Genomic DNA, 19,725 nt, shown 5'->3' with positions numbered 1-19,725 from the left:
AGTAGGTCTCATGCAGGTTGGACACCAATGTGAAGTTCACTTTCTTCGCCACAGTGCTGTTGATCGTACTCGGAAATTAAGCCGATGAATCCTTGGTGGTTAGACGGTCCGATCCACTTCGAAGGATTTGACAGATCTTTTCGATGTGAATTGTTCGCGTGGATTTAAGTGTACACTGATTGGTCCATAGAAGTTTATGAATCGTTCTTCTCGATATCAATGCATTATATTATCAGGAACTGAGGTCGGCAAAAAAGACATGTATGCATAGTCAACAGGGAAAATTAATCATCCAGTTTAATTAGTCAAAAGCAAAAAAAAAAGGGAGAAAATTGATCTTTTTAAAACTTATATTAAATTATTGTAAAATCTAAACTTTATTTTTGTAATTTAAATGTATAAATCAATATAAAAAGTAGGATTTGTAATTCTATGTTTACTATTTGATGCAAGAGCATCTAGCAACATGATTAATTTATGTCTTTCGATATAACTATATTTCTCTCTGAGTTGTGATGAGAAGAAATTGAGACTATCAACTTTCCTTTTGAGCTTTGAAGAAGGATGATCGAGATTACCGACAAGGAAGATGACCAACCCGTGGCCTCTTGACAGGGTTGACACGGTTAGATTGCAGCACTATGGTTCATTCGAACTAGATCGTCAAAACTCTAGAATTGATCTTTTATTTATTTTAAATTTTTAAAATTAGTTTTCTTTTCTAAAAATTAGTTTAGATTTTCTCTTTTTAATTTTTTAGTATTTTTCTCTTTAAACGTGAGTTTAGACTTTAATTATCTTTTTAGGATTTTTAAATCCGTTTAGTATTTTTAGAATTTTGAGTCCATTACAAAAATTTTCTTTTGATTAGAATTTTATCTTTCTTTTATAAGTTAAGGTTTTGAATCTATATAAACATCTTATGAGTTGATATTTAGAAAGAAGAAGTTTTTTATTTAATAATATTTTGGCAGTGCCATTTATTTTCCTTTCTCCTAGTATTCTTTCAAATCAATAGGTTTTAGAAGATTATTTTCGACGTTCACAGTCGAACTAACAGATTCAATATTGCCCGTAAGATAATCGCTATCCTGTCTGACGTCACTGTTTAAATTTATAAATTTGATCTTTTAAATTTGAAGCATCGGTTTTGACTTGTTCTTCTCGAGCTCAACCACATTGAAAGCTCCTTATCAACCATATTCTTCTCAACCACATTGAAAGCTATCTTTTGTTTCACGAAGTCAGACACTTGTATTGCTTATTAATTAATTAACTCACCACTAATGAGTCATTAGGGTCAGGCATTGTCATTCACTGTCTAATAGGCCGTTACTTAGTCTTAACCCCATCATTAATCATTAGCCAAATGAAGATTTTGATCTTAGAGCTCGGAGAGATTGCACTATATCTGATGACTGATTATCCCGGATTAACTTGTTGATTCTGTATCGAGTGGTATAAAGAGATTAATCTGCTTGATAATCCTAGACCCAGGTCTTGTTTCAATTAGTGATTTAATTAAGGTTTGATATATAAATACTGGACCTTAATTAGTTTTCAAAAACAAAAAGAAAATATTGAACTTTAGATTTGCTAAATAATAATAATAATAATAAACCACGTCATGCATGCATATGCATGTTTAATTCTTCTGCAATTAAACAAATTTACCAAACAACTTGATTTAAAGGAATTAAATTATTTTTACAGTAAAAGAAATAGTAGAAAATAATATAAAAGTTTGGAAGATAAAAAGCTGTTTTTGAATATTTCTTACTATCACAGCTCTTCTGTAAAAAGGTAGATCCGTCACCTTAGCGATCTCACACGGTCGGCCCCACGACCATCTGTGAGGAGGTAAATCGAGAAAGTACAGTTGGTTACGACGTAGGTCGGCCCCACGACCATCTGTGAGGAGGTAAATCGAGAAAGTGCAGTTGGTTACGACGCAGGAGGGTATTGTCTGGCTTCGCCAGAGTTCGAACCCTTGTCCTCTTTTGTAAGTCTGCTGCGTCGTAACCAACTCACCTATGCCCCGAGGACCTTACTATCACAGCTCATGTAATACAAATGGATGTAATTAACTGAAAGAGATATACGTTGATTCCGCCGTTTCGTTCTATTATTTTTCTATAAGTACTGTTGACAAATTGTGGAAGTAGTTTGACAATCTGCAGCCTCCAAATTAATTACATAACCGTATTCCAAACAGAGACAGATCAGTTGACTGGAGACTTCCTGCTCTATCATCATCTTAATTCTAAAGGTGCTGTTAAATGTTATATATAACCAACGAACTCTGCGCAAAGAACACAGTAGTAAATTGCAGGTGCAACGCAAATCCTTAAACTTTTTCCATGGCGCGGATGCAGCTCTTTCTTCTACAGTTCCTGGCAATAGTACTACTAGCAGAGACATTCTTTCTACTTGGCCGATCCTCGTCTGGTATGTTTAAGATTTTTTTTTTTAATCTATAATTAAATTAAATTAAATTATAAAACGGTAGGATTTTTGTCCGTTTGTTTATGATCTGTTTATTTATTTATTTATTTGGCATCGTCAAAGCCTCAGGATCTGTGAAAAGTTTACCTTAAAGTAATATATACTTTAATATCCTTCATTTCAAAACCAACCTAATCAATAAAGATTTCAGGCTTATTCGAAGACACATGGCAACTGAGGCGTAGGGATGTAATCGAATTGAACCGAATCGAACAATAAAATGCTCAAGTTCAAGCTTGATTTGTTTTTCTTAAGTTCGAATTCGGCTTAAGTTCAATTCGAGTTTTAATTCTTAAGTTCGAGCTTGATTCGTAATGAAATTAAATAGTTCACGAAAGGCTTGAGCTCAGTTCAAAAATGGCTCGTTTGAAAGTTAAATGAGATTAGTTCGAGCTTGATTTGAAAATAACTCATTTAAAAGTTAAACAAACTTAGTTCAAATTTAACTCGCTAATATATATATATATATATATATATATATATATATATATATATATATATATATATATATATATATGTTCACGAGCCTTTTAATGAACAGGTTCGTAAGTCTTTAAACGAATATATTTGAGAGCTCACGAATTAAATACTGTTAACCTAGAGTTCGATTCGATAATATTTTCGAATTCGAAATCAAACTCGAACTGGGTGCGTTAACTTAATCGATCGAACTCAAATGAATTTTTTTTCGAATCAAGACTCGAATAGCTCACGAGCAGTTAGGCTCGTTTACATCTCTACTGAGGCGTAGTGTTATTAGGCATCGTTAATACTATATTAATTTTTGCCTAGTGAAATAAGTGTACTTCACCTATTTGGAAACCTAATAGATCTCATTGCCCTGTTTAATCGGAGAAATTGTAGGGCAATTGGATATCCATTTATAGCATAAATCACACGTTTATGATGGCCAACGGATTTGATTCATTTATTTATCGCCTCTTGTGCAGGAGATACGATGATGGGGAATAGCTCACTTATGGATGGCTTGACATTGATCTCGACGGGGAGCGTGTTCGAACTCGGCTTCTTCAGTCCAGTTAACGATTCTGCGACTGCATACATAGGAATTTGGTACTACAATCACCCACCAAGAGAAAACAAAGTAGTATGGGTCGCCAATAGGAACAAATCTGTCAACGCATCCATGGCATCGTTGAACCTGACTTCCGACGGAAATCTGATCTTATTTGAGGAAGGAACAAAGGTTTGGTCGACGGGAACATCCGCAGAACTCAATTCTGCACGCTTGCAGCTTTTAGACTCAGGAAACCTCCAGCTGACTGCTGGCAACTCTAGAAAAATTCTATGGCAGAGCTTCGACCATGGGTGTGACACTCTTCTCCCTGGCATGAAGGTAGGATTCGACTTCCGGACCAACACTTCATGGGAGCTTGTGCCATGGATGAGTGCCACGGACCCTTCTCCGGGCAGGTACGTCAACAAAATGGTGCCGTATAAGGTTCCGGATTTTTTCACGTTGAGTGTGAATGGATCCCGCAAACGCCACCGCACTGGGCCATGGAGCGGGCAATGGTTCTCCGGCCTTCCAAATATGGGGAACAACGTTTTGGTGAGGAACGTAAACTTCACATACGTGCACAACCAGAATGAGACCTACTACATCAATGAGTATCAGACTCCATCGCCACAGCTAAACCGGTTGGTATTGGACGCAAACGTAAACTACACGAGTTGGAGTTTTGTTAACGGAGAGTGGAGAGTTTTCTTGTCGTTTCCGAGAGACGACTGCGATTACTACAACCATTGTGGCGCCAACAGCGTTTGCACCAACGGCTACTACACAACCTCCTGTCGTTGCTTGGAAGGGTTTAAGAACAAAAGCGTCGTCGTCGGCGACGGATGCGCGAGGAAGGAGCCCTTGGATTGCTCGTCGAACCAGTTTTCGAAGGAGCCGAACGTGAAGGTGCCCGACACCGAGAACGCAACCTCACGAAGCAACATTAGTCTGGATAAGTGCAAGAAATTGTGCTTGGACGATTGCTTCTGCGTCGCGTATGCGGTGATCAATGGGCCTTATGGCTGCATAACTTGGCGCGGTGAGCTGTTGGATATCAGAAATTTTACCGACGGAGGAGACGATTTGTACATTCGGCTTCCAGGTAGAGGTAGGTGTCGACTTATGCATGCATGAAATTGGATGATCAGAGTAACATTTTATTTAATCATCTATTTTCCTTCTTTTTCTTTTTCTACAGAATCATCAACGACGACAAATTGGAAGAAGCTCGTGTGGGAGATAGTCATTCCGGTGTCGCTGGGAATTCTTTTGCTGAGCAGTGTAGGTGTACTCGTTAGAAGGAGGAGAAACAGAGCACCAACCAATAGATTTCAATTGCTGTTTCCAAATGTGCAGAAAGGTAATGAATGATTCTTCTTGCACTATATTTTATTTAACAGTACTGCTAGTTTTTCAAAGTTATTTCAGATTTAAAAAGGATTAAGTCAAATTTATTTAATAATCTCTAAGAAAAAAAATTGATAAATCCCAGTTTGACTCATTATTTAATAATCTCTAAGAAAAAAAATTGATAAATCCCAGTCATTGACTCAATCCCTGAGAATGACCGGTCCGGTCCCACGAAAGTTTCCCACCGGCCACCAGGATAAATCGGGAAGCGCACGCAGCGGCCAACCCAGATGCCCAACATCCTTTGATTGCGATCCCCATTTGGAGGAAAATTCCTACAAATACGTCGTAGCTGGGGATCGAACTGTGGGTGCCTGAGTGACAACCTGGATGTCCTACCGTGCCACCATGACATGGTAGAAGATTTTTAATAATTAATTCATAGTGTGATCCTTGTGCCAGGTTCGATCGACGCATTGGAGGTACTTCCTTCATATGATTTGCGTTCTATAAAAGCTGCAACAAATGATTTCTCTGAAGGAAACAAACTTGGGGAAGGGGGATTTGGAGTTGTTTACAAGGTAAGAAGACTCTCAGTATTAGAAAAATAAAGATATAGCCTTTAATTTCATACCTGTAAAATTGAAGAAAATGGTACATTTTACCAGGGTCAATTGGAAGATGGACAGAAGATTGCTGTCAAAAAATTATCAAGATACTCCTCTCAAGGCCCAGATGAGTTTCAGAATGAACTCTCGTTGGTAGCCAAGTTACAACATAGAAATCTTGTTCGTCTTCTAGGTTGCTGCATTGAAGGAGATGAGCGACTTATCATACTTGAATACATGGAAAATAAGAGCCTTGATGCATTCATTTATGGTGAGTATAGTTTACTTTCATAAATGGTTGAATCCTAGCTAATCACAACACATTTTTTCTAACCCTGCAAAACTGGATCTCTAGATAAAACTAAAAGTTCATTACTAAATTGGCAAAAACGCTTCGATATTATAATTGGGATCGCTCGAGGACTTCTATACTTGCATCAAGACTCTAGATTGAGAGTCATTCATCGTGATCTTAAGCCAAGCAATATTCTTCTTGACAAGGATATGAATCCAAAGATTTCAGATTTTGGTATTGCAAGGATATTTGAAGGAGATAATGCTCTTGAGGATGCAACAACGAGACCGATTGGAACAATGTAAGTTTTTATATTGAGTTTACTTGATTTGATTAAATATATAATGAAGAAGATTCGATGAAAAAGTAACAACAAAATAAACATTATCTCCTTTTTTTCAATCTAGCGATATGATACTAACATTTAAGCTTGTAATTGTAGTGGTTACATGGCACCAGAGTACTTATCATATGGATTCTTTTCATTCAAGTCAGATGTATTTAGTTTCGGTGTGATAATACTAGAAATCATAAGTGGAAAGAAGAACAGAATATTCAACCAAACTGATACAAAATTAAATCTTTTAGGACAGGTAAGTGTTAAATCTTTTTAAAAAATTATCTCTACAAGATATTATCTACAATTTAAAATATATTTTTTATAATATTACAGGCATATAAACTTTGGAATGAAGGAAGATCTTTAGAGATTCTTGATGATGCACTAAATAAATCATATCCAACAGAAGAAGTTCTACGTTGTATTGAAATGAGTCTTTTATGTGTACAAGATAATAGTGAAGATCGACCAACAATGGCAGAAGTGGTGCTGATGTTGACAAGCAAAGATCAACCTCTCACCTCGCTTAAGCAATCTACAATAACAGCAACTAGCAGCGAAGGAGGTTTCACTACCAACGAAATGAGCTCCACACTTGTAGGCCGATGAAATGTGTATTTAAGTAGCAGCGAAGTAGGTTTCACTACCAACGAAATGAGCCCACACTTGTAGGTCGATGAAATGTGTATTTAAGTCTTATTTGATCAATAATTGGCATCATAAGAGTCCGTAGATCACTATGTAAAGTTTACCATAAAGCATTACTTCCATACTCTACATTTGGAAACAAACCCCAATGTCCAAAAGTTTCAGTTGATCATTATGGCTTATGAGGGCATAGTTCATTCACTTGCAATTATTGAAAATGGCTGTTGATTAGGGGCACTTGACTAAGTCTACTCGCATGCTATTCATGGTCCTTAATAACAACTACACACGAGCACCATTCTTTCAAACAGTGACAGACTTTAAAACCAAACAAAGGTGATCATAAATGAGTCTCAAGACAGAAATTGCAGAAATCTATGCAACAGATCGAGCAGCAGATAAGATTGCAGGAGCAAGGAAAGGAAAACATAGCCGAGATGAAGGAGCTCTTTCTCTTTGTGTTCCTGGAATTACTAGCAACAGCACTTGTCATTCTTACTCTGTGAATTGAATACGAGATGAAGCATAAATTAATATGTCGCTTCATAGATGGCTGACGAAGCTTTCTTCCATGATATAATTGGATTTGCATATTTAACATGCATCAGAGGATTCGTGGGGTTGTCTTAGTGAGGCATCTTTGATGCTCAAGTCACCATGATATATAAATAGTAGAAAAAGAGAGAGAAAGTAAAGAGAGAAATTGTGAGCGAGCCCCTCTCATGAAGTATATACATGAATATTTATAATTGTGTGAGGGTTAAGATACCTGTGGAGATCATGGTAAAGTGGAGATCACGACTCATGTTTGCTAGACTCGTTCCATAGATTTCTACTAGACTCGTTCCATAGATTTCTACAACTCAGACTAGCTCAGCAATTGGTCTCGACCAAGCGTGACTCGGATAATAATAACTCAGCATGATGATTTGACCAAATTAGGATGGAGCCACATAAGCACGCTCTGTTGATCTAGAATTGGACTAATATCGATCGATGGCAACATGAGACAAAACTTAAGTGAGTTATTTAATATAATTACTAGTGAACACAAATTCAAGTGGTTATTCGATCCATCTCTCACACACAGTTGGGAGCCCATAAAGATATATGCACCTTACCAACAATGAAAGCTTCAAGACAGTTAGTGATGAACATATTTGGGAACTCAAGAAAGGAGGTAAGAGCCATGAGCATAAATCATATGCAGACTACTGCTAGATCTCTGTTTCATAGAATTCTACAAGTTCCATCAACAATTTTCACCCTTTCAACAGCATTAAGCCGGATGGTAAACTACGGAGTCATAGTCAACAGCGGAGCTATATTCATGTCTACCAGGACTGTAGTCCGGGGGTTCAACGGTATTAGAAAGGAGGTAAATTCTAATTTACTACTGGAGCAAAGAGAAAAGAGAAAGATTAGCTCGGATGACAACGTCAACATCGTCGTTTATAGCTCACGGCTTGGGATCAGCCTACGTAAATAGCTCGGGCTGACTCCGCCATTGGTCATGGTCAACAGCTTCATCCTTTCTCTATGTCGCTAATTTGGGCATGAAGAAAATTCGAATGACGTACTGATGCCATCTTGACTAAATATATTTATATGATTTATTTGATTAATTATCACGCGATAAGATCCAAGACAAAAAAAAAGTGTTGTTTGGTAATTTGGTCCACTATCAAACCTAATTAATAAAAGAGAAATGATATACAACATGAAAAAATGCAGCATGAAACCAACATGACACACTCAACTGTATGGCTGTGGGTCTCACTGTATGGATGTGGGACCCATTGCATGCAGTGTGTAAATATTTTTCTTTCCTGTAATATTTTTCTTTTTCTTCACTGGAATGCGATTACGATGCTTGTAGCGAGGGTGACCACAAATTTTGCATTCAATCAGTTCACTGTCTTCATTCCAATATATCATGCAATTATTTACACAATAATCAATCTTCTCTACGGACAAACCTAAACCCCTCATCAATTTCTTTGTACTGTAAAAATTATCAGTCATTTGGTGATCAGCAGGGAGCAACTCTGACATCAATTGACAAATGTTATCGTAACATCGTTCTGAGAAATGATGTTCAGTTTTGATGTTCAATAATCTTGTAATAGCTGATAGTTGGGAATGACCAGATGGAATATCTTCCCACACTTCTCTTTCACTAGCCTTTAACATGTCATATAGTTGCTGGACTGCAGGTGTTGGTAGTTCATCTACATTAGATGGATCAACTGCATTAATAGCGTTAAACCATTGATTGCATCATTTGATCATTAGATGTTGATTCATCTATGATTGCTCTGTCAGATGAACAGCCGAAGTTCCAATTCGTTCTGAGACATAAGGCTTCCCGTGATAGTACAAATTGTAATAGTTTGGAATAAAATAATTTTTACAGATATGCACTTTCACGGTATCCTCATCACGGAAAGTTTTATTTCGGCATTTGCAATGATTGCACGAATAACGTAACTCTGTACCATTCATGCATTCTGGATAACTCTTAGCAAAGTTCACAAACTCTTCAACTCTAGCATAAAATTCGGCTCGGATAAATCTATCGTCTAATCTATTGTACATACAAGTTTTATTCATATACATTGTAACCTTCTGCAAATATTTGTTAAATTGAGGATAATACAACTGGCAATATTTGTTAAAATAATCGTTAAATTAATTTTGTAAGAACCACCTCATGACTTAATGCTCACAAATTATAACTAGTTTAGATTATCTAGAGACTAGAAGAGGAGATCAAACATATTAAGTTTGGTGAAATATTATGCCTCTATTGTTAGTTAATAAGCAAATTAATAGCATGCAACAATTGCATTAGTTAAACAAAACAATGCTGGAGCAATTGCATTGTTGCACACTAAATTTTATCAATGTATGAGAAAATTGACAAGGTTCCATACTTCAATCCCTTTCTATAAAAAAAACCCAAGCAATCTTATGTCTGCTGAGTTAAATCAGCTGAAGCAAACTTAAAAGTCTCTTTTCAAAATGGGTTCATGTATCTAGTAATACAAGGCTTGGTCTTTGGTTGAACCAGTACCTACGAAGTATTTTTTTAATCATCTTGATGCTTCATCATGTGATGTTTCTATTACCATACGAACTGTTTTCAATCCACTTAACAAGCCCCATATGATATCTTTGTTGCATGTTGAACAAACATGGGATGGTTGAACAAACAGGCACAGAAACATTGCAAAACTTATGTTCATTCACATGCTTGGTTATCCAACACATTTTGTTTAAATGGAAGCTGATAGCTTCTGCTGGATTTCCTGAGAAACAAATTGGTTACGTAGGCCTTATGCTTCTTCTTGATGAAAGACAAGAAGTTCTTATGCTTCTTCTTGAGGTCAGTAAATGCAGACTTAATCAAAAATATAGCTTTTGATGGTAAGCATTGAGCATACTAACTGACATTAGATATACTAGCTTGTGTCAATAGGATAAGTCCCCGGGGTAATGGTGCAACGATAGGACATCCGGATTGTAACTCAGGGACCCACGGTTTGATCCCTAGCTACGGCGTATTTGCAGAAATTTTCCTCCAAATGGGGAACGCAATCAAAGGATGTTGGGCATCTGGATTGGCCGCCGTATGCGCTTCCCGATTTACCCTGGTGGTCGGTGGGAAACTTCTGTGGGACTGGGCCGACCACCCCCAGAGATGTGGCTACTGGGATTATCATTTTTTTTGTGTCAACAGGATAAGAACAACGTAGCAAAGAGGAATGGATTTAGGGTTTACTGTTGAAGTATGCCGCCGGTAGGAGAACAGGCCGGAGAGAAAGCTAGCCGAGAGCAGCTCGCCGAGAGGAAGTCCAGAGGAACTCGTCGCCGGTAGGAGAGAAGGCCGGCGATAGGAGAAAGCAGCTCGTCGGGAAGCCGAGAGAGGAGAAAGTAGCTCGCCGGAGAAAATCGACAGAAATAGCCTCACCGCGGGGAGGAGACAAGGCCGGCACTATTGCCGGGACCAGAGAGGCCGCCGAGAGAAGAGATCACCGGAAGATTTGTCGTCGGAGAAGAATACACGCGCGCGTGGAGAAAAGAGAGGACGAGGAAACCTAGATCGCGACTTTAGCGACGGAAATATATTTCTGTCGCTATTTCGGAATATTAATTCCGTCGCTACATTTTAATTTGCGACAGAGTTAATTTATCCAAAATCACGCCTTTAGCGATGAAAATTTAATTCCGTCGCTATTGCGTCGCTATTTAGCAACAGAATTAATATTCCGTCGCTACTTTTTAATTGGCGACGGATTTAATTTATCCGTCGCTAATTCCGTCGCTATTCCGTAGTATTTTTGTGGTGTTTCCTAAAGTTAAAAAAAATGATAAATGAAGCTTGATGTTTCAAAATGAAATTAACATATAGTAAATGCTCTGGGCTTGACTTAGCATTAAGAAATTCTAATGAAACCGACCTTCATTGGTAAAATACAAGTCTTGCTTGACTTATAACAAAATAGGGACAGGAGTCTTGTTGAATAATCATGTAATGAAACGATAAGGATCTCTCATTACTTAATTAGCTAGGCTTATGGACAAAGTCTTGCTTTAAATAAATCCTTTCAATATCTTTTAGAGCAGCCGCAACGCCATTAATGAGCATTAATAACACCTCAAAAGAGAAAGGAATAATATGACAAACCTTAAACCCTAAACACATGAACGCATCGCATTCAATGTTTTGAACTCTTTCATTACCTCATATGCATTTTTTTTTTAATATTATAACATGGTAACCTTGCAGATGCTCTAAATCGAAGTTGGGCCTTGCTACGAAAGTCCTATGTTTGACCCGTCAACTATGGCGTCCTCTCCAAATAATCTATTCTGCTGCATGATTCACATGTCCTTATTCTAGTCTAAAGATTTTACATTGATTGATTGAAGCAGACAACGACAGGAGTTGTATAAAACTCTCCATGATTGATCAAGAAAGTCGTATTCGTGGTTGGATTAATTATATGCAGCGTACTTATATTGTTAAAGAAATCGTGACGAATCTCCGGTTGCGGAGACGGAGGCGCCAGCTCCGGCGGCGGAGGAGCAGCGACGCCGGAGAGATTATAGAAAGGGAAGGACTCGGTCGAAGGAAACAACTTTAGGAATACCGAATACACCTTCCTCGCTTGGAACTGCAACAGCTGGGAATCGACGTAGTAATGGTTTAGGGGAGGAGTATAATTATAAAGGAGGCGACGAAGAAGAAGATGGCGTCAGCCATTTTTGTGCTCTATTGTCATCGAATGACTACTGAAGGAAGAGACGACGAATAGTTTAATTATCAATTAGGCTTCTTTGTCAGTGAAGCAAGACCTAAAGACGTTGTTCTCCAACATTCAATCACAATAATTTACGAATAAACGAAACGAATACCAGACTTTACGAGTAAAACTAGCGGCGCTGTATCTTCTTGACCAACGACACGGTCGAAGACAATAGTGATAAATATCGATTCAGATTTTATTTATCATTTTCATCCCTTTTGATTTCGTTAAATTTCTATAGATCTTGATGTTAGATTCTGTGTAGAATTGTATGAATCTCTTTACTAATTCCAGTATGACGAATAATTCATAGTTTAAGAAATTTCTATCAAGAGCACGTAAAGATGCACCTTATCAGTAATGAAAGCATCAAGACAGTTAGTTAGTTATGAAAATATTTTGGAACTAAAGTGATGTAGTGGAATCTATTGATTCTCATATGAATATCAAAATTAACCATCTAAAACCTATTGATTTCACAAAATACTAAAATAGATCCATAACTTAATTAATAAAAGATGAAAATACTTTTAAATTCTAAATCGATAAAATTAATAAAAAAAAACATTATTTCTATTTTTTCCGCATAGTAAAGGGAGAAGATAACAAAGGGAAAGAATCACACACAGTGGTATAGTGCTCCTGAACAGAGGCGAAATCAATTGACTAGAGACTTCCTTGTCTATCATCATCTTCTAAAGGTGTTAAATGTCATAACTTAGCTTGCAACAACCCTGCGCAAAGAACACAACAGTAAGGAAATCCTTAGACTTCCATGGCAGGGATGCTGCACTTTCTTCTACATTTCTTGGAAACAGTAGTAGTAGGTACATGCATCGTGGTCTATCATCATCCTAGGCGACTGCCCAGCGCCCGTTAAAAGTGGTAGGGCCCAAACCTAATTTTTGGGTTAACATATTGCAGCTGCCCTCGTTATCTTCCTCACTCTCATTTCCATCGCGAACGAACTTGCCATCTCATCCTCGCTCTATCTCCGAGGAGATCGCCGGTGAGTGCAGTTGATTTCTTGTGAATTTAGTCACTGATTTCTTTCTCCTCTCCGATCTGAAAGTTAGAGCATTTCTTTCGTAGATAATTTCCGTCTGGAAACTTATTTTCTGCTCCGTCTGGAAACTTATTTAGTTCAGGTTCTTGAACTAAATCCTTGTGATTAATGGTGCTTTCTCCTGCCTCTCCGATCTGAAACTAGCAATTCATTGTTTGCTTTTATTTTAGAAGTTTTGCTTCCGCTCTGTTTTTATCGGTGTAAGATTTCTCGAGGAAGAACTCGGATTCTTGCTACCTTAGGTTTTTGAAGGAAAACCTTGCGATTAATGGTGCTTCCTCTCAAACAGTAGTGTGTTTCCTTCCTTCTCTCTGATCTAAAACTAGACCATCTTATTTTCTTCTGATCAGTGGAAGTCTTCTCGAGGTCCGGGAATCCCTGTGGCTTCTAGCGTTTGATCTCAGTTAACATGGTTGCGAATTTGCGATCGTTTTGTTAAAACGTCGTATCTTCTGTATTGTTGTTTTTTAATGTAGTCGTTTCAACTTACCACATTTAAACAGATTACAGGGTCAGTTTCATGGCTGGTGCCCTGTTTTCATCTTTTTAGAATCTAAGTGAGTTAGAGGAAAAAGAAATGGTTTCTATGGTTCTAAAATAAAATATGCAAAGTTATTCACATAGGGCTAGTATCCCAAAGAACCCCAAGTGTTGATACAAAGATTATCTGGCATGTACAGAAATCTCCTCTTTGTTATGTTAGATTAGAGTGGAAGGTGAAAATATTTTCAGTACAAGGAACTTCTTTCGGGGGCATTTTTGTTTTTGGAATTTTCAAAGCTTTCCAATGATTTGAGCTAACTTGATATGCTTTTCATTCTATTAAGTTCTTGAACATGCATCCATTTTATTGCAGCGAGGATAACCTCATGGCTACTGTGACTGCATCACACTTCATTGCTAAAACCCCATGTTCCAGCTACAATGGAGTTGGTGTTTCTAATTATAGCATCACACTTCTTTCGGCGCTCATCTAGCTTCTTTGGTATTTTTCTCTTCCTCTTTGTCCTTTGGTTAAGTTTTTTTTTTATTGTTATGATGTTGCCATTATTTGATGGATACACCTGTAATGTTGAAAGAAAAGATGATTAATTCTTAACAAGGTCACATATAATTAACAAGGCCACATATAATTAACTTTTCTTTGTTTATTCTATTGGCTTATTTTTATTGATCTTCAACCGTGGTATTTCATGAGTTTCATGACCAACATGTTTATTATTTTGCCTTGAATATTTGTTTATAAGAACCACATGTTAAACAGAGTGTAAATTATCCATTTTAAACTCATTATATATGTAGACTTTTTTATTCTGTGAATCTACTAATTAATTTCTATTAGTTGGTGTTTCCTACATGTCTTTAAATTTTCTTGTTGTATATTTTTCCTTGTGCATCAAAATACTTTTTTTAATGTTTTGACATGACGAAATTTATACCTTTTGGTGGAGTAGATAAGGAAATATTTTAAGTGGTTATCAAAAAAAATTTAATGTTCGATGACAATCTTCATCTAGTTTGAAGCTTCTTCACTACGAAGAAGAAAAAGAGTATTTTAATGAAATTTGCAGTGGTAATTCAAAAAACTCTGATTTTTTTTAATTCTTTTTTTGTATGTTCTAATATTATTTAGAGTATCATTATCATTTTAAATAGAAGAAATTATTATTTTTTGTTTTGAAACTCTTATTGATTGAAAATTATAATTTATTAAGTTTTAAAAATTAAATATTTTATTGTGTCAGGGTCCAAAAATTATAATTTCGCTCAGGACCCTTATACAACAAGGACCGACTCTGACAGAAACAAAATCAGTTGACTAGAGACTTCCTGGTCTATCATCATCTTCTAAAAGCTGTTAAATGTTATAACTGAGCTTGCAACAACTCTGCGCAAAGAACACAACACTAGATTGCAGGTGCAGGCAACGCAAATCCTTAAAGACTTCCATGGCGCGGATGCAGCTCTTTCTTCTACAGTTCTTGGAAATAGTACTAGCAGGGACATCCTTGCTACTTGATCAATCATCGTCTGGTATGTTTAAGAAGAATCAAATTAAATTATAAAATCATAAGTTATACGTTTAAGATGATAGAAGGATTTGATTCATTATCGACTTTTGTGTAGGAGATATAATGATGGGGAATAGCTCGCTTATGGATGGCCAGACATTGATCTCGGCGGGGAGCTTGTTCCAATTTGGCTTCTTCAGTCCAGTTAACGATTCTGCGACTGCATACATAGGAATTTGGTACTACAATCAGCCACCAATTAGAGAAAACAAAATAGTAGTATGGGTCGCCAATAGGAACAAGTCTGTCGACACATCCATGGCATCGTTGAACCTGACTTCCGACGGAAATCTGATCTTGTTTGAGGAAGGAACAAAGGTTTGGTCGACGGGAACATCCGCAGAACTCAATTCTGCACGCTTGCAGCTTTTAGACTCAGGAAACCTCAAGCTGACTTCCGGCAACTCTAACAGAACTCTGTGGCAGAGCTTCGATCATCCGTGTGACACTCTTCTACCTGGCATGAAACTGGGATTCGACCTCCGGACCAACACTTCGTGGGAGTACGTGTCATGGATGAATGCCACGGACCCTTCTCCGGGCATGTTCGTCGTCAAAGTTGAGAAGTATAATGTTCCGGATTTTTTCGCGGAGAGCGTGCGCGGATCCATCAAACTCGGCCGCACTGGGCCATGGAACGGGCAATGGTTCGCCGGCCTTCCAACGACGGGGAACGGCATGTTGGAGATGAAAGTAAACTTCACATACGTGACCGACCACAATGGAACCTACTACATGAATGAATACCAGACTCAATCGCCAGAGCTAACGAGGGCGGTAGCGGAGGCCAACGGAACCTACAGTCGTTGGCTTTTTGATGGTAGAGAGTGGAATTCTTTATTTTCGTTTCCGAGCGACGACTGCGATTACTACAACCATTGTGGCCGCAACAGTGTTTGCACCAAGGGCTACATCTCAGTCTCCTGCCGTTGCTTGGAAGGGTTTGAGAACAAAAGCGTCGTCGTCGGATGCGCGAGGAAGGAACCCTTGCGTTGCTCGTCGAATCAGTTTTCGAAGGAGCAGAGCGTCAAAGTGCCCGACACTGAGAACGCAACCTCACAAGGCAAAATTAGTCTGGATGCGTGCAAGAAATTGTGCTTGGAGGATTGCTCCTGCGTCGCGTATGCGGTGATCAATGGGCCTTATGGCTGCATAACTTGGCGCGGTGAGCTGGTGGATCTCAGAAGTTTTCCCGACGGAGGAGACGATTTGTACATTCGGCTTCCAGGTAGAGGTAGGTGTCGAGTTATGCATGCATGAAATTGGATGATCAGAGTAACATTATCTTTAATCATCTATTTTCCTTCTTTTTCTTTTTCTGCAGAATCATCAACAACGACAAATTGGAAGAAGCTCGTGTGGGAGATAGTCATTCCGGTGTCGCTGGGAATTCTTTTGCTGAGCAGTGTAGGTGTACTCGTTAGAAGGAGGAGAAACAGAGCACCAACCAGTAGATTTCAATTGCTGTTTCCAAATGTGCAGAAAGGTAATGAATGATTCTTGCACTATATTTTATTTAACAATACTGCTAGTTTTTCAAAGTTATTTCTAAGAAAAAAAATTATGGTAGAAGATTTTTCGTAGTTCATAGTGTGATCCTTGTGCCAGATTCGATCAACACATTGGAGGTACTTCCTTCATATGATTTGCGTACTATAAAAGCTGTAACAAATGATTTCTCGGAAGGAAACAAACTTGGGGAAGGGGGATTTGGAGTTGTTTACAAGGTAAGAAGACTTTCAGTATCAGAAAAAATAAAGATCTAGCCTTTCAAACCTGTGAAATTGAAGAAATGATACATTTTGTCAGGGTCAATTGGATGATGAACAGATGATTGCTGTCAAAAAATTATCAAGATACTCCTCACAAGGCCCAAATGAGTTCCAGAATGAACTCTCCGTGATAGCCAAGTTACAACACAGAAACCTGGTTCGTCTTCTAGGCTACTGCATTGAAGGAGATGAGCGACTTATGATACTCGAATACATGGAAAATAAGAGCCTTGATGCTTTTATTTATGGTCAGCATATTTTCTCATGTTTCTTAGTTTTATTACCTTCATAGATGGTTAAAAACTAATCACAACACATTTATCTAATCCTGTCTCTAGATAAAGCTAAAAGTTCATTGCTAAATTGGCAAAGACGTTTCCATATTATAATTGGGATCGCTCGAGGACTTCTATATTTGCATCAAGACTCTAGATTGAGAGTCATTCATCGTGATCTTAAGCTGAGTAATATTCTCCTTGACAAGGATATGAATCCAAAGATTTCAGATTTTGGCATTGCAAGGATATTTAAAGGAGATAATGCTCTTGAGGATGCAACAACGAGACCGGTCGGAACACTGTAAGTCTTTTATCAGTTCACTTGATTTGATTAAATATATAAGGGAAAATTGGGAGGAAAAGTAAAAAAAATTAAATTATCTTAATTTTTCTCATGTTGTCCTTTTTTTTTGTAGTGGTTACATGGCACCTGAGTATTTATTAGATGGAATTTTTTCATTCAAGTCAGATGTATTTAGCTTCGGTGTGATAGTATTGGAAATCATAAGTGGAAAGAAGAATAGAGTATTCAGTCAAACTGATACAAACTTAAATCTTATAGGATATGTAAGTATTAATTTCAATATACATAGTCTTTGATCTCTATATGGTACTGTCTAAAATTTTAAAATATATTTCCTATGACATTGCAGGTAAATAAACTTTGGAAGGAAGAAAGACCTTTAGAGATTGTTGATGAAGCGTTAAATCAGTCATATCCAACACAAGAAGTTCTACATTGTATCCACATGAGTCTTCTATGTGTACAAGATAATAGTAACGACAGGCCAACAATGATAGAAGTAATGGCAATGTTAACAAGTGAGGATCAACTCTTTACTCCGGTTACGCAACCTGCTATAACATCAACTAGCAGCGAAGGAGATTTCAGTACCAACGAAATGAGCTTCACACTTGTAACTCGTTGAAATATGTATTTAGTTCTTATCTTATCAATATTTGGTCATCAGAGTCCTAGATCACTATGTAAAGATTACTATAAAGCGTGCAATACTGAAATGACTTCGTTAGTTGTTATCTGCACATAGTGAGAAAACAAAAAAAGTAACTATTAACATTTCACCTTGGGCTAATGCAGAAATCAAATAAGTTGATATTGAAAATTACAAAAAAGATAACTGAAAATGTTGGCCAATCATTAATATTCACGATTTTCTCTATGATCGTGATGATTTTTGTAGAAGTTGATTTTTATGAACTTAGATATGAAAAAAGTATGATCAATAAGAATAAAGGAACTCATTTCACCTCATCAACCTATCAGAGTGAGACTCATTTCTTCTGTAGTTAAATCTCCTTCACTGCTGGTTGAGATTGACGCCATTACAAGTTGCTTTAGCGGGGTTAGAAGTTGATTCTCTCTCATCAACATCATCATCACCTCTACCATGGTTGGCCTATCTTGGCAGTTCTCTTGCACACACAAATTAAAAGAGCCATTTGGACGCAAGGTAGGATTTCTATTGTTGGGTACGAGCAATCTAAAGAATCATCAAGAATTTTTAAAGATCTACCTTCCTTTCAAAATTTATGTCTGTAGTTAAATAAAAACTAAAATTTGAACTCTAATATATGAATCGAACCATATAAAATCTCAAGGCAGGTCACTTCAATGAACTGGTTATCTTTAATCAACATCCACGTTTAACTCTCAAAATCCGATGTCTCCAGCCAGCGAGATCAGCTGCTTGGCTAACCAAGGAGTTTAAAACTGTTAGTCTCGACAGAATCGATGAAGTTCGTGTTCATCAATTCCTCGACTAGGAATAATTTCAATACATTCATAATTGCACATGTAGAGATGCTCACTAGTTGTGATCCAATCACAAATTCTCTCATGCTATGAATCGTATTGCGGACATTCAGTATTTGAGTTTAAAATCCAATCAAACACATAGAAAATGTGTACTTAAATAGTAAATTACTATTTATCCAATAAATGGTATAACCGTAAGGCGATTGTCTTAGGACACCTCTCAAATCTAACAAGACCTAGTGCTCCTAGCACCAACACACATGTCCAAATATTGTAGATGCCCAAAGAAACCAACCAAGGGTCAGAAGGATGCTGCGAATCACGTCGCAACTTCTTTCATGGAACTGAATCTCACTGCGGTTGTGTTTGAATCCAACACGGTGGAGGACAATCCGAAACAGTGGTGGATCGATACTGGAGCAACACGTCATATCTGTTCAGATAAGGCGATGTTCTCTAAGTATACTCCGATAAGTAAAAGAAAGCTCTATATGGGCAATTCTACAACATTGCCGATTATCGGAATATGGAAAGTTATTTTGAAAATGACGTCTGGGAAGGAGTTAACACTCATTGATGTGCTCTATGTTCCCGACATTAAGAAGAACCTAATTTTTGGATCGGCACTTGTCAAGGCCGACTTTAGACTAGTATTCTAGTCAAACAACTTTTTACTTACGA

The 19,725-nt window shown here is 37.5% G+C and overlaps 1 protein-coding gene across 1 annotated transcript; it reads left to right on the top strand.

Annotated features, from left to right (window-relative positions):
- Nucleotides 1–2,360: 2,360 nt before the first annotated feature.
- On the top strand, nt 2,361–18,196 carry LOC141846535 (uncharacterized). The gene is made up of 17 exons (XM_074734577.1): nt 2,361–2,448; nt 3,456–4,628; nt 4,725–4,886; nt 5,339–5,457; nt 5,545–5,755; nt 5,840–6,080; nt 6,222–6,372; nt 6,453–6,684; nt 13,004–13,088; nt 15,022–15,179; nt 15,273–16,451; nt 16,542–16,703; nt 16,826–16,944; nt 17,027–17,237; nt 17,328–17,568; nt 17,684–17,834; nt 17,921–18,196. Exons 1-17 carry the CDS (start codon nt 2,361–2,363, stop codon nt 18,194–18,196), a joined length of 4,959 nt encoding a protein of 1,652 aa, XP_074590678.1.
- The last annotated feature ends 1,529 nt before the right edge of the window (nt 18,197–19,725 follow it).

Source organism: Curcuma longa, chromosome 15 (assembly GCF_044706935.1).
Source record: "Curcuma longa cultivar G26 ecotype Majalengka, Jawa Barat chromosome 15, ITB_CL_G26_1.1, whole genome shotgun sequence".
NCBI lineage: Eukaryota > Viridiplantae > Streptophyta > Magnoliopsida > Zingiberales > Zingiberaceae > Curcuma > Curcuma longa.
The sequence above is the reverse complement of the archived record's forward strand: the minus strand, read 5'-3'. Positions and strand labels throughout refer to the sequence as shown.